The sequence below is a fragment of the Schistocerca nitens genome, chromosome 1 (genome assembly GCF_023898315.1).
Source record: "Schistocerca nitens isolate TAMUIC-IGC-003100 chromosome 1, iqSchNite1.1, whole genome shotgun sequence".
NCBI classification, from domain to species: Eukaryota; Metazoa; Arthropoda; class Insecta; order Orthoptera; family Acrididae; genus Schistocerca; species Schistocerca nitens.
This window is the reverse complement of record NC_064614.1, coordinates 932,704,895-932,720,308: the sequence shown is the minus strand read 5'-3', so window position 1 is coordinate 932,720,308 and position 15,414 is coordinate 932,704,895. Positions and strand designations below refer to the sequence as shown.

At 38.5% G+C, this 15,414-nt stretch overlaps 1 protein-coding gene across 1 annotated transcript in view; it reads left to right on the top strand.

Annotated features, from left to right (window-relative positions):
• The first annotated feature begins 2,162 nt into the window (after positions 1-2,162).
• LOC126193802 (DNA polymerase alpha subunit B) overlaps positions 2,163-15,414 on the top strand; it is a 94,344-nt gene continuing 81,092 nt past the window's right edge. Inside the window, exon 1 of the mRNA XM_049932715.1 lies at positions 2,163-2,319. Coding sequence (XP_049788672.1) covers positions 2,178-2,319 — 142 coding nt within the window. The 5' untranslated portion in view covers positions 2,163-2,177. The remainder of the gene's footprint in view (positions 2,320-15,414) is intronic.

Sequence of the window (15,414 nt, the reverse complement as noted above, 5' to 3'; positions counted from 1 at the left end):
ATGCTGTCACAACAGTTGAACATCCCGTGGTCCACTGTATGGAAGGTGCTTTGAACCATTCTCAAATGGTTTCTGTACAAGATCCGTATTGTACAGCAGCTTGCACCACAGGACATACAACGACTTGTTGACTTTGCTCTCCATTTTCTCACAAGGATTGAAGTTGATGAGGGCTGACCCTGGACAAACCTATGGACAGATAAAGCTCATTTTTCTCTGATATGTGAGGTGAAAACACAGAGTGGGGGGGGGGGATCTTCACGTCCATTAACTGCATATCAAGTTTCTCTTATGGTGAATGTGTCACTGTATGGTGTGGTTTCATAGCTATGTTCATCACTGAGCCATTCTTTTTGAACAGGTTGTCACTAAATGACCAAAGGCGTGCAGTGTGACAGGCTAGCATTACTGTGATATGCTTCGTCAGCATGTCATACCTGCCCTACAGAGAGAGACACATTGAACTCAACAGTTTTCATGCAAGATGTTGTCCTACCACCCTTCACTCGTGAAGTTCACCTACTTCTCTGAAACACATTTGGAAACGATCGAATTATCAGCCGATCATTTCCAATAGCATGGCCAGCACTATCATGTGATCTTATTCTCTGTGATTTCTGGTTGTGGGACTACTTGAAGGACAGGGCTTAGCAGGGGAACATTCACACATGTACTGGTCTGAAGCACAGCATATCAAGAGAGGTAGCCAGCATACCTACAGACATGCTACGTTTTGCTGCGCAGAATGCAATCCTGTGCTTTCAGACTCTTCTGGACACTGATGGGCGCCATATTGAACCCCTTTTGTAGGAGTAATGGTATGCTACACCATAGCACCAAATTAAAAGTGTTTCAGTTGAATTGATTCTGCATTATTTCTCTTTTCCACGTCCTTGATATTAATGCTACCAAGTTTGGTACTCGTGCAGTAATTAGTTTGCGCGTTATAATGTGTTAAATAGTGAAATTTAATTATGATCATCCGGTATATTGTAAAGACGTAATTTGAGTCTAAAGAGAGACATCACCTATCCTCTGCTGACAATGGGCGTGACAATGGGCGATGAACGTATCTGGAGATGCTTGTGCAATTTTTCGTGTCGGTGGGTACCTGGCTTTAAGCAGGGTTCACCCAAGCATCTAATGTGGCGCCACACCTTGTGACTGTCTGTCGTGACATCGTGAGCTACCGTTCACACAGGTCGCCACAAATTCTACGTAGTTGTACAATTTTCAATATGGCGTCAACTAAAATCACATGGGCTGATATGAATGTTATAGTGCAGGTTATAGCATTAGAGCTGTGACAATAGTTAAATACAAGGAAGACGAAACTCAAATATTAGATTCGAAAATAGATTTCGCACAGGGATAAGTCAGGAGCCATAAACACATTTGTAAAAGGAACAACAGAGACGAAAATGCTGTCAGCAATTGCAAACTAACCAAGAGCTGATATGTAAATATCATATGGAGACACGCCATTCTTCCAAGATTTTAGAGTCTTACTGTATTTGTTGATACAGACATTTTGAATAACTAATCTTTAGTTTAACAACTACCACATCCCATTCCGGAGCTATTTTCTGAATATAATCCACGATTTATAGATTGCTTGGTCTCACAAATCATGAAACTTGTACGAGTCTCTTTTTTTTGATTACATATATTAAGTTTACTGATTAATTCGTTCAAAAATCTTTTAAGATTGTGGAATATGTCATTGGTTTGGAAATCCCCCCCCCCCCCCCCCCACATACACACACACTCCTGCAGAAAATCAAATATAGGTTGCCGTTCTTTCTATTCCAGAAGCTGTGAAAGCTTACCTGTCGATCTCTGTTTTACTTTTTTCAGTTGTAAAACGAAAACACTGAAATCGAATGGAGTACAGCAGCAATTACTCCACGATTACTGCGATAGAATCCTCGTCTTTCGAAATACTGCCACCAGGGAGTGTCGGTGGAAGGAAAGTGGCGCAACGAATTGCTACGAAGTTGAGCTTTATGTGGCGTGACAATAGTTCCGTCTGTTAAGTTGCGCCACTAAAAACTTGGAATTCGCACATGCTGCTAAATCATAACTGCAATATGCCACTAACTGTGTTGCCGGCTTCAGAACATCTTTCAGGAACAAATAGTACTTCGAAGCGTAAAAGCTTTGGTCAGGAATGGCCAATGACAAATGAAGAATGCATAGAAGCGCGCCAATATTTCGTTTTGCTGTTCCAATGGTTGTTCGAAATGTTTAGTAAAGAGGGTTTAAGAGAGCAGTTTTTGTCGATGGGCGTGAGAATAAGTGACGTAGCGTTAAGTAAATGTGAGTAATAACTACTATCTTTTGTAGTACTGTACTTTTGACTGCTTTTAACTATCTGTCTCATTGGTATATTATTAACGCTGTAGTGTTACGTGTAATCGATGGTCGTTTATGAATTCATACCCTCACTTTGTCATAGTGGCTAGTAATGATTGAGGTAAAAAGACTTTCTGTCACGCGTAGTGGCACTGTAACTCGAATCTGGCGATCATGTGTGGGGATTCTTTTATCAAATACCCCACTCCCTTCTTTTTAACTTTGACGTCTCGATATTTTTTCCAATTATCTTTGTGTTATGTAGCAAATTTATATTCATTGTTCCCAAAGTAGTCTATAGTTCTGTACTGCGTAAGCTGTCGTGATGAGCATTATTGTACACTGCTCTATGATGCTTCTGTAGTGATATTATTGACACAAACAGGTTTTTGTTTTAAATCATGGTATACAACCGGTACGCAATTGTTAAACGCCATAAAATTGATCACCGCAGTGTGCAAAATTTGTAACTTATGTTCACCGAATGAACTGTTTACCACAAAAGGCCACAGTTCTAACACTTAATTGTATCCATGTTTTAGAATATAACAATGCTCACTTACTTTGTTTCTTAGATCACAGTAGGTTTTTCTTTGATCAGAAATAAAACTCTCTTTCGTACAATTTGCTTCTGACAATTTTGTTTTGCCAATGCACCAATCAAAGAATTTATATACTGGGTTCTTGTCCATAGTTTCTGCAATTTGTTACAAAAACCAAACATTAAAATGGTTTATTCTTATTTTGTTCGTGGCAGTGTGTAGTATTGGCTTACTCTTTCTGTATTTTCAGTAAAATTAACGTAGGTTTTATTTTTTTTAACTCAATTAGACTTTAGTAGAACCAATGGTTTTGTTCTCCATTGGTTGGACTGTTATCAATAGGCCTACATCTTACGAATATTATCTTATTGTACATGCTCATTCATTTGCTCAGTCATATGTTCTAGAACTTATTTGCAAGAAAGTCTGTACAGATATGGAAATGGAAAAAATTAGACTATACATTGTTAACTGTTGTAAACAATTTGTCCTTACTCTAGGCGTGTTAAATCTGAGTGTGCCGTTCTGGCATTCATTGCATCAGTTATTGAACAGTTGCTATTTAACATATTGCTGAGTTTTCAGTTGCCTGCATTGAATTGTATCACAGAGATTGTCATCTGTATGACTTAAAAATAAGAAATGCACATTTAAAGAATATTACTGCTTGCCATGCAGCCAACAGAAAACTTTTAAATGGGGGGGGGGGTCAGTCATAGGGAGGTTGTTGCTTAACTCAGATTTCAGGCGATCACTTTAAAAGAAGTTAATTTTGAGCCTAAATTTGCAAAATGTATAGAAGTTACAATGAATTTGACATCAAAATATTTTATGGCTAAACTTAAAATCAATGAACTTACGGTATTTTTAGAACTGCAAGTTTCACATCCTGCGAATGTAATGGGTTTCTGAACATCATTCGAACACAGATACAGAAAGGTTGCATGTGGGTGGATACAACTGAGCAACGAAATGGACAAGTATGCTCAAGTAGATTTTCTTGGAAAATTAATAATACTGACAATAGAGTGGGCTCCATGCAGTTTTTTTTAATTAACTTACAAAACTACTTGGTGCGTTATTAAACTTCATATCATACTAGCAGAAGGGTCATTCCATGTCAGATCAACAAATGACAGTATGGTTTTAAACCTGAACATTTTGAATTCATTTAAAATGAAGTATGCATGTACTATTCATAAATAGTATGGATTTTGATAAAATATTTTAAAAATAAATTCTCAAAAGTCAAACATATCCTGAAAGTTGGGATGATAATTGGATCACTGTCAAAAATAATTTTTATATTTACGATGGTGCTGTAAAACATGTTCGAAAATTAATTTATGATATAGTCCCATATCAATTCAGGCACACTAGGAAAAACTCGTACCTTCATATTCTCGGATGTTATTCCTCCAAAGATGACACTGTGCATCCCATTTTAAAGACGCTAATTTTGGAAAAAATGTTAAAATGATGGATCCCTGTAATGGTTCTACATATTTTGTTGTTTTTATTTGAAAGATAATTGCTTTATGATTACAAAGAAATCCTTCATTTGGACTTATCTGTCAAAGTTCTTACTATAGTTTTTCTGAACATTTGTTATAATTTATGGAAAAAAAATTTCAAAAATGCAAGTATATAAATTTTTTCTTTACTTTTTTTTTTTTAAATGTCAGTGCCATATAGTTCTAAATTTTCTGAAAAGGAGAGCTTCCACTTTTAGGTTAAACAGGTTTTATAAACAATTCAAATTTTTGCTGTACATAAAACATGTTTTATTGCCACATTATCACATAACAGGCTCATAAAAATCAAAACCTAGCCATATTTAACATAATTTTAATTTTTTAAGATGAGTGAGAGACTCATTTCTGAGGCATTTTAAATGGTCCCAAAATGTATGTGAAAGGTTCGAAGATGGTTTCAGTTTATACAACTTCTGTGCAATCTTTTTTTTTAGCATTAGCCAGTCAGTGAACTAAAAAGGTGTTCCACTGCTTTGATATAGAGTGCTGCCTTCCTGTTGAACCAATAGGAATTGAAGTACTTGCAATCTTCAAACCATTGTGAACAGGAAGTGAGCACTGATGGTTTTGTTGCTGTCCTTCAGCTGGAAACCTGTATCCAGCAGCTGGTCCATGTGGTAGAATAAAGTTCACTACAATTTCGTTTAACTCATAACTGGTGTCTATAATCTCTGCAATCCACCAGACATAGTCATACACATGCGCCACAAACATCCCCCTTCTCAGGTTGTGAATCTGAATATTGTACTGCTGTTTCTGAGATGTTGGCCGAACGAACAAAATTTCTACTTTCTTGCTCTTTGAAGTGTGTGCAATATGAGTTTGCCCATCATTTTGAATCCAAAAAGTCTTCTAAATTCCTTTCACAGGAGTAGTTTGTTTGGACCATTCTTCTTTTTTCTGCTCACGGAATTCTTAATTTCCTCTTTGGACAAGAGAATGAAGGCTGTGGATATGTAAGATTTCACGACTCTTGAAAATTCCTCAGCATTCTGAATTGCAGCTGTATTTGGTCTGGAAAGATTGTTTTGTTGCATGGTGCTTCTGCATGCCTCCTGCACCATCACAAGGCTCCTTCCTGTGACCAGTAGCACCGTGTACTCAGTTGGCACAAGCGACTTACTCAATTCAAGCAGCTGGTAATGATTTTTAAAATGACTAAGAATACCATCAGAAACAATGATTTTTCTGTGCCCCTGTTTGTAGTTTAAGAATTTTGCGCATCGCTAGCAAAGCATGTGCTGAGTCCTGCCCTGTGTCATCACTTCTAACACTTGTGATCTTGTTTTGAAAATAAGTCACTCCTGTAAAAATTGAAACTTGGTCATTACTCCAATGATACCCTCGTACTTCTTGTGGTAGGATTACAGACCACTTCTCAGCAAAATCACAGTGAAGCACTAAACATCTGAAATGTGTTGCTGTCGCAATTTCTTCAGATGCTGGTGTGTTACTGCTTTCACTGACCATTTACCCAGTTCATCAATGAAACTGCCAAAGGCAACAGTTTTCTTAACTGTTTGTTTTCCTCCCATGTTGCATATGTAATTTCTGCAGAGTTATCTTTTCTGACCTTCAGCTGTTAGTTATAGTGTCTTTTTTTGTTGGCATTCTGGTGAGAACAGTCCCATATATCTTCCAGATAAAATGACTACACTATTTGAATTTGAGCTACTTCTACAGAATGACCATAATAGGGATCTGGTCTTGGAAAGACTGCTTCTACAGACCTCACATTTCTTGATTTGTCTACCATGTACTTTGATACTGATGGAATGTGGTTCAGAATTGTTTTCTTTGAAAATGTCTCTGGAATAATAGTTAAAACTTGCACCTTTTCACTATAGGATGCACAGTATTCAACAGCTGACTTGATATTTGTGAAAAATTCCTGGTTAGAGGTGCAAGAGTGCTTTGGTTCATTTTCTTCTGAAGATGGAATTTCTACTTTGAAGAGAGTGCACAGTTTTGCTGTAGTGTATTCATCCATAGCTTTCGTAATTTCTCTGCACTTTCTTCGTGTATAGAGATTATGAATCGACTTCCACGGACCACGGTTTCTTAACAGGAGTAACGCCCACCTCTGTAGTTGACTGATTCAAGGTATTTAATTTTTCCTGATGGAAAACCTGCATCATCTGCACCGTGGGAGGCTTCACTTTATTAAGATACTATCATTGTTATTCTGTCAAAACATTTAATTACAAAAAGTCGTCACTGGAAACATTTTCACTTTGAAACAGTCTTCAAATGAGAATACTTATTCCCACCCTGAACAAAGTCTGTATTTTTGTTTGTCTCATATATCACTCTTTTATGGATATGCAAATAGTCAGCACACTTCACTCTTTTGTGGCCCCAGTCAGGAGACATTTCAAACAGTCCTTTTCACAAAACACATTGCACTATGTCAACTGGTAAATTCCTCACAAAAACACAGAACTCACTGGATGGTCTCAGATTTCTTATAAGCCTCTTCAGTAAACAAATTAGCACTGAACGACTACAATACAGACACCTGCAATGAACAACCATGACAAAGAAACTGACAAGCTACAACAGAATGTACGAAATATTTGCAACGAAATAACTGCAACAAAGAAAGTGACTAGAAGTAACTGCAACAGACAATAAAAATAATCATCGTAACAAAGAAATTAGTAAGAAAGAACTTCAGCGAAGAAAAATAACCTGTCCCACTTAAAAGTGGAAGCTCTCTATTACAGAGGATACAGTACTACATGGTACTAAACAACAGGAAAAAATCTAACTTTTCTGGATTGGCATTTTTTGGAAAAAAATTTTCCCCTAAATTATAAAGAAAATTCAAAAGGAGACAGTAAAAGCTTTGACAGATATGTCGGAATGGAGGATACCATTTTAACCATAAAGCAATTGTCTTTCAAATAAAAAACTTTAATGAAATATTTAGAACTTCTTTAGTGACAATACTCAGTAAATGCCTGAAGATGGCCTTGTAAGCTGAAAACCGGTTAACAACAAAAGTAGTATTGTAGAACAAAACCAAACTGGTGCTTTTCATTTATTATCTATAACTGTTCCAGAGATACAGCATTTTAAAAATTCTTCAGAAATTTGCATCTTCAAAATGGTGCTTCAGTGTCATCTTTGGAGGCCAGTATCTCAGGGCACACGGTGGGAATTTTTTTTGGGGAAAACAAAAAATGTGTGTTTCTTACTTACGCCAGAATTTTAACATATGCTAAATTCAATAACATCTGAGACTATGAAGATAACCCCCCCCTGCCTGAAGTAATACAGATTATGCCAATTGTAGAGTTCACTGCAGCATTCTAAGAACCACCTAGGCCTACATCATCTGGGTTGCATATTGAGTCTTCTGCGAAATCAGAATGAATAGCTCACAACATTATGTGACATGGGATGTTAGTTAAAAAGCTATAGCTTTTGGTAAGTTAGTGTTCACATGTGTTTGGAAGGTCAGCTGTTGATACCAGCTCATGAAACTCTTGGGCCAAGCAATTTCTTCTATTTTATTTACTTTGTACAGTTGAATCCAGCCTTTCTTCATATTCGTATACACGCTCTCAATGTGTTTGTCAGTCAGTCCATAGCTCATATTTTTAACTTCAGCCATTGATCTTGCTGATGTGGAATGGCTTGGTTCCTATATGCTACAGGTAGCAGTAATGTAAATGCAGCCACAGCAAAAGTGTATTTGTGGAGAGTAAAGAATAACCAATAGTTATTGAGAAGAGAGAGCAGCTATTTCAGTTGTCACCCGGCCAAAAGTGTAGATGGTTGACTGATAAAACTTATTACTATTTGCCAACATAGCCATGCTGTGCTGACACAGCAAATTGCTGAAAAAAGGGGAAACTAAATGCCTTGTTTTTCCCCCAAGGGCATGCAGCTGTGATATCATCCTCCTGGGTAATATGTTCTGGAGGTAAAATAGTCCTTCATTTGGAACTCTGGGTAGGGTCAACTCACGAGGTTGTCATCAAGAAAAAACGAAACTGCCATTATAGATTGAGATGTGGAATATTATCTCCCGTAATTGGGTAGGTGGGTAATAGAATTTAACAAGGAATTGGATAGGTTGAAGTCTGATGTAGTGGGAATTGGTGGCAGGAAGAAAAGGACTACTGATCAGGTCAGTAGAAAGTGTTAACAGAGTCTTCCATCGTTTCTTTGTAGAACAACATTATAATAAATGAAAAGCATCAGTTAGCTTTTGTTCTACAGTATTACTTTTAACACAATAAAAGTAATACTGTAGAACAAAAGCAAACTGGTGCTTTTCATTTATTCATTAGAAAGTAATAGACACAAAATCAAATAGGTTTAATTCAGTAGGAGTCTCATGAAGAATAATAAAATAGAAACACTGGGAAGCTACTACTAAGAGCATAGTGAACACGTTGTCGTAGCAAAGATATACAAAATGCCAACACCCGCCACAGAAGTGAAAGCTAAAAATACCATGTAGCTGCCCAGATAAAGAGGTTGAAAGAATTTATGATGGGAGAGGAAGGAAAATATTCACATAGTTAAAGACGAAAATTTATTTGTGTGTGACTTGAATTTGATAGTGCGCAAAGGAAGAGTAGCAAAAATAGTAGAATGTTACACAGAGCATAATGTAGTCGTGACCAACACTTGATTTAACAATTGTGAAAGAAGGTACCTGAGGCATTAGCAGGTTTCTGATTATACAGGATGTTTGTTTTAACTTGAGACAACTAAATCTTTCGAAAATGATATCTGGTTTTTAAATAGCTACCTTGCCACTATACACATTTGTTTCACTTGAGAGAATTATCTCCAACAATATTGTACCAAAATGTGTTATACGTGAAAAGCTAGTATTAGTAAAGGGGACATCTGTTTGTGATAAAAGTGGCTGTGTCTTACTGCCCCTCCCCCCCTCCCTCCCCCAGTGTGCGCAGGGTCAACTTCATATTTTCAAATGGGAAACAACGTCCCCATTGTTGTTTAATATTTGGATTCTATGCCAAAAGATTCTATGTTACCATACAAGTAGCTTATTTGCCAAAAAAACATCAATGTCTAGCCATATTGTTGGTACTATACAATCACATTTGCACACTCAAGTAATGTCTGAACATCAATATCAACCATTACAACTCAAAGGTTTACATCTACATCATGACAAATTTGTTGGTACTAAATTGCAGAAACGGGCACACTTGATATTTGCCAATAATAGTGCCATCCACCACAAATGGGAAACAATGGTTTTAGTAAACATAGGCATTTTTTGGCATAGTATCCGAATACTGAACCAAACTTGTGTAGAGGTGGTTCCCATTTGACAAAAGTTGACACCACCCACTCAGGGAGTAGTTAGGAGATGGCAAGTTGTAATACTGACGTATGTCCCATTTATTAATGTTAAACTTTTCACCTACAGATTTTTTCGTACAATGCTGTTGGAGTATTTGTCTGAAGTTGAAAGTAACAACCTGTATAATGGCAAGACAGCAATTTAAAAACCAGGTATTAAATTGTCAATCGAATTCTGACAGCCAATTCAGCACATAGCCCTGAAGAAGGCTACTTACAATAGTGGGCAAAATGTTGGACAATCTTATGTATTGACAATGCAATCAACAGTCCTGAAGAATTTTGACAGTTACAATTGCTGCAAAAACCTATGCTTACAGATGTTAAATTATTAGTCATTTCCAGGGACAATTGTGGACTCTGACCATAATTTGTTGGTTACCAACTGCAGACTAAAACTGAAGAAATTGCAAAAAGGTAAGAGACAGGACCTGGATAAGATGAAAGAACTTGATTTCATTGAGTTTGATGCAACATCAGGCAACATTGTACTGAAGCAGGGAAGGAATAAAATAAAAAGGAATGGGTAAGTTTGAGGGATGATACACAGGAGGCAACAGAGGATTAAAATGGTAAAAAGACAAGGCATAGTTAAAATCCAGTACACTTAGAGATATTGAATTTAATTGATGAAAGGAGAAAATATAAAGAAAGGGAATAAAGATGTCTAAAAATGAGATTGATGGGAAGTCCTAAATGGCAGAGCAGGATGGCTAGAGGACAGATGCAGGTCTATAAAGGCAGGTATAGCCAGGGGAAAGATATACTGCCTACAGGAAAGTTAGAGGCCTTTACAAAAAGGAGCTGTGTGAATCTCGACAGCTCAGATGGCAAGGCAGTACTAAGCAAATAAAGGAAAGAGGAAGTAAATTGAGATATGTGATACTGAAAGAAGAATTTGACAGTACGGAATGATTCCACCTGGTGTGAAAATATGGGAGGGGTGAAATGCCTCAGATTTCAAGAAGAATATATTAATTGCAATCCTAAAGGAGGCAGGTGCAGACTTTTGAATACTACCAAGCCAAGTCATGGTGATTTAAAAGGCAGGCTAATGAAAGGCAAACCTATGCTATAGCATTTGTAGATTCAGAGAAGGTTTTTGACACTGTTAACTGGAATAGAATCTTTGAAATTTTGAAGATGGCAGGGAAAAATACAGGGAAAATAGGCTTATTCATAGCTTACACAGAGACCAGACTGATTTTATGAAACGGACAAGAAAGGGAAGCAGTACTTGAGAAGGGAATGAAACAGAGCTGTAGCCTGTCTCCAGAGTTGTTCAGTGTCTACATTGAACAAGCTGTGAAGGAAACCGAGGAGACATTTGGAAAAGGAATTAATAGTTTGTAATTCTGTCAGAGATAGCAAAGGATATGGGAAGAGCAGTTGGAAAGAATTAAGTGTCCTGAACAGAGATTAAAAGGTGAACATTAGCAAAAGTAAAACAAAGGTAATGGAATGCAGTTAAATTACAATGGGCATTGCTTAGAGTATTAGATTGACACTGAAAGTAGTAGACGAGTTTGATATTTGGAAAGTAAAAAACTGATAATGGCTGAAGTAGAGATAAGATGTAGGTCGGAAAAGCATTCCTGATAAAGAGAAGTTTAACATAGGATGTAGATTTAAGCATTAGGAAGTATTTTTGGAAGGTATTTGTCTGGAGTGTGGTCTTGTACAAAGTGAATTGTGGACAATAAACAGTTTCAGACAAGAAGAAAATTGACACTTCTGAAATTGGTGATATATGAGAATACTGAAGATAAAGTGGGTAGATCACACAACTAATGAGGAGGTACTGAATTGAATTGGAGAGAAAAGAAATTTATGGCACAACTTGACTAAATGATGGGATCATTTGATAGTACTGTAGTGTAGTTTGTGCCAACCGGCAATGTTATTGTGTACAGTGGTGTGCATGTGTTTTAACAAATCAGTTGCAGCTGTCAAGCAGCTTTCCTCCAACTGCCAGGGGTGTTGAGTTTCATAATGTTTTATGTTCTTTTGTGTTGTTGATTCTTTTGACACATGAATTTTTATATAGTTTTGTTTTTTCCACGTTATATTTCATTGAGTACCAGTTTAACTCTTCCTGAGTTATACACATGTTCCGAATGTTTCAACTGTGAATTAAGCATTCAAATTTGTACTCAACTTGGAGAGTAACCTTTTTGGTTGATGTTCATTTATATCCCCTTTTCAAGACACTGTCCACTATTTTCAACTGTTTTTCCAAACTCTTTGCTGTCTCTGAAACAATTACAGTGTCATCAGCAAACCTCAGTAATTTTTATTTATTCATCATGAACTTTCATTCCTCCTCATATTTTTCTTTGGTTTCCTTTATTACTTGCTCAGTGTCAAGATACAATAATATTGGGAATAGGCTACAATGCTGTCTCACTGTCTCCTCAACCACGGCCTCCTTTTCATATTTGAATCTTACAACTGCAGCCAGCTTTCTGCCCAAGCTGTGTAAAACATTTTGCTCCTTGTATTTTATCCCTGCTACCTTTAGAATTTCAAAGAGTGTATTCCAGTAAACATTGGTGAAAGCATTCTCTAAGTCTACAGATGCAGTTACTATAGGTCTGCCTTTCTTTATCTTCTAAGGTAATTCATAGGCACAGTATTTTTCTGTGTGTCCCTCCATTTATCTGGAATCCAAACTAATCTTCTTGGAGACAAGCCTCTATCAGTTTTTCTATTCTTCTGTAAATAATTTGTCAGTATTTTCCAACCAATAACTTATGGATCTGGTATTTCAGTGATAATGATGTTCATCAACACATGCTGCCATTGGAAATAGAATTATTGTGGTTTTCTAAAAGACTGAGGGTATTTTGCAAGTTCCATATATCTTGTACTATAGGTTTTTCATTGTTCTCTCTCTTAAGGATATCAGTAGATCTGAGGGAATATTGTCTACTCCAGGAGTCTCATTTCAGTTTACATCGTTAAGTGTTCTGTCAACTTCTTCTCGTAGCATCATATCATATTTTACCTTCATCAATTTCCTCTAAGTTAATTCTCTCGTATAGTCCCTTTATAAACTTGTTCCACATTTAAATTTTACCTTCTTTGTGTAGTACTGGTTTCCAACTGAGTGCTTGACATTTGTACAGCTGATTTTTCTTCTCCAAGTGTGTCTAATTTTCCTGTAAGCAGTATCTACCTTTTCCGTAGTATACAGGCTTCTATAGACTTGCGTATATCCTGTAGCCATTCCTATTTAGCCGTTTAGTACTTTATCAGTATTCCTTTGTAGACTTCTGTAATCCCTTTTGACTGCAACATTTTCTGCATTTTTACATTTTCTTCTTTCAAGAATTAAATTCATCATCTCCTGTGATATCCTAAGATTTCTATTAAGATGGGCGTTTCTATTTATTCCTCTGTTTCCTTCACTATTTAGTCTTACAAACCTACCCATTTGTGTTCTAACATACTCATTTTCCCTGTTTTAGTCAATCATTTCCTAATGTGCCCTTTGAAACTCTTCTTTCAGCTTATCCAGTTCGGAACTCCTTAGTTTCGTGTAGTCCTGCAGTTTTCTCTGTTTTAATCTGCAGTTCATATCCAGTAAATTATGGACAGAGTCCACATCTTCACATGGAAGCGCCCCCACCTCCCTGCGGATCTGGGGGTTAGAATAGGCCCAAGGTATTCCTGTGTCTCGTACGAGGTGACAAAAAGGAGTTTCACACGTTTCGGCCTTTATGTGATGGTCCTCTGTAGGGTTTGACCTCCATTCTTCAAAAATTTTCCCGAATAGCAAGTCAATTGGGGAAGGGCGCCTTACAAGGTGCATTGTGTCCAGCGTGCATTAAGATCTTTAGTCCTTTTTCTCGTCGTCACATTGCAGTCCTGCCCATTCTCCATCTCTTGGGTGAGTACACATTCCTAGGTGCGTTTTCCACCATGCACTATGCACTTTCTATTTCTGCGTCGATGATAACCATGGACTTCTTTGCACCTGATATGCAGCATGGTAGCTGCACCTAATATCCAGCATGGTAGCCAACCTGTTGTGATGGGGCTGCCATGTACCCTGTTGTTTTTAGCCTCCCGACCACACACGGATCGCTCTGCTGATGCCTGCACAGTTAACTCCCCACGTATGCCAAGGGGTAGATGCTCATCCCCGTGGGGCATCGGGGCTCCCTGCAGTGGCCATCCTGCCAGGTGGCTGGGTGGCACCTGTGGGGAGGGCTTCTGGTCGGAGTTGGTGGCATCAGGGCGGATGACAGGTAATGAAGCGTAGTCCATCATCTCTTGCTGGTGGTGAAACACCAGCAGTCTTTAAGCGATCACGAGATTAATTCAACGCACAGAAGTACGACTCCAAATCTTTCCCCTCCCTGGCCACACCATGGGAGGAACGTCAGGCTAAGGATGGCAGCAGATCTTATTTGCCCAGTTACCTTGTATGTTTGAGAGCTGATAGGGAATCTTTCATGATGATGAAGCCTCAGTTCTTTGTTGAGCATTTAGAGGACAAGTTCCGAAAGGTGGAGGGCTTGTCCAAAATGACATCTGGGTCAGTCTTGAACAAAACAGCATCCTCTGCCCAGTCATGGGAGTTACTCACGTGTGACAAGCTGGGGGATGTTTCCGTAACCATCACACCCCATAAGAGCTAAAATATCGTCCAGGGTATCATATTTCACATAGACCTTCTTTTGCAGTCCGACGATGAGCTGCACGCCAATTTAAAGTGTCGAGGTGTACATTTCGTGCGGCATGTCCACCGAGGTCCAAAGGATAATCAGGTTGCCACCGGTGCCTTCATCTTGGCTTTTGAGGGTGATACATTGCCCAAGAAGGTCAAGGTGACGGTCTACCAGTGTGATGTAAAGCCCTATATCCCTCCCCTGATGCGGTTCTTTAAGTGCTGGAAGTTCAGCTTTATGTCTTCCTGCTGTACTTCCAGCGTCACATGTCAAGATCGCAGAAATACTCAATGTGCGCTGCCTCCCGTCTGTGTCATCTGCAGAGAGCACCATTCCCCTTGCTCGCCTGACTGCAGGATTCTCCAGAAAAAAAGGAAAATCATTGTGTACAAGACCCTGGACCAACTGACCTACACTAAGAGGCTAAGAGAAAATTTGAATGTCTGCATCCTGTGCGTATGACATCATCGTACGCTGCCGATACAAGAGTTCTCACACCATCAGCTCTGCCAACCCAGGTGCAACACCTCCCCCAACCATCGTGGACATCTGTCCCCACTTCTAAGCTGGAGAAGCGTAAGTATCTTGCTAGGAAGGGGTCCCTTGTCACTCCCTTCCCAGGTTTCTTTTAGTGGGAAAGAAGACACCCACAGGGAAACCCAAGGAGCAGCAAGAGAAATCCAAAAGGAAAACCCCTAAGACCAAGGAAATTGCGATGGCATCCACACCACTGCTGCCTACGAGCTCTGCGGCTGAGGATGGGTGGAGATTTTGGCGTCCGCTGAGGACCTAGATCTTGCCAGACGCAGACACAGTGAATATAGACTGTTCAGGCAATAAGTCGGTGGCAGCAGGTGACTCTAAGGCGTAAACTGCCACAGTGAATGTTCCATGCCTTTCCAGTCTCACTATGACGTTATCCTCCAGTGGAATTGCAGTGGGTTTTTCCACTAC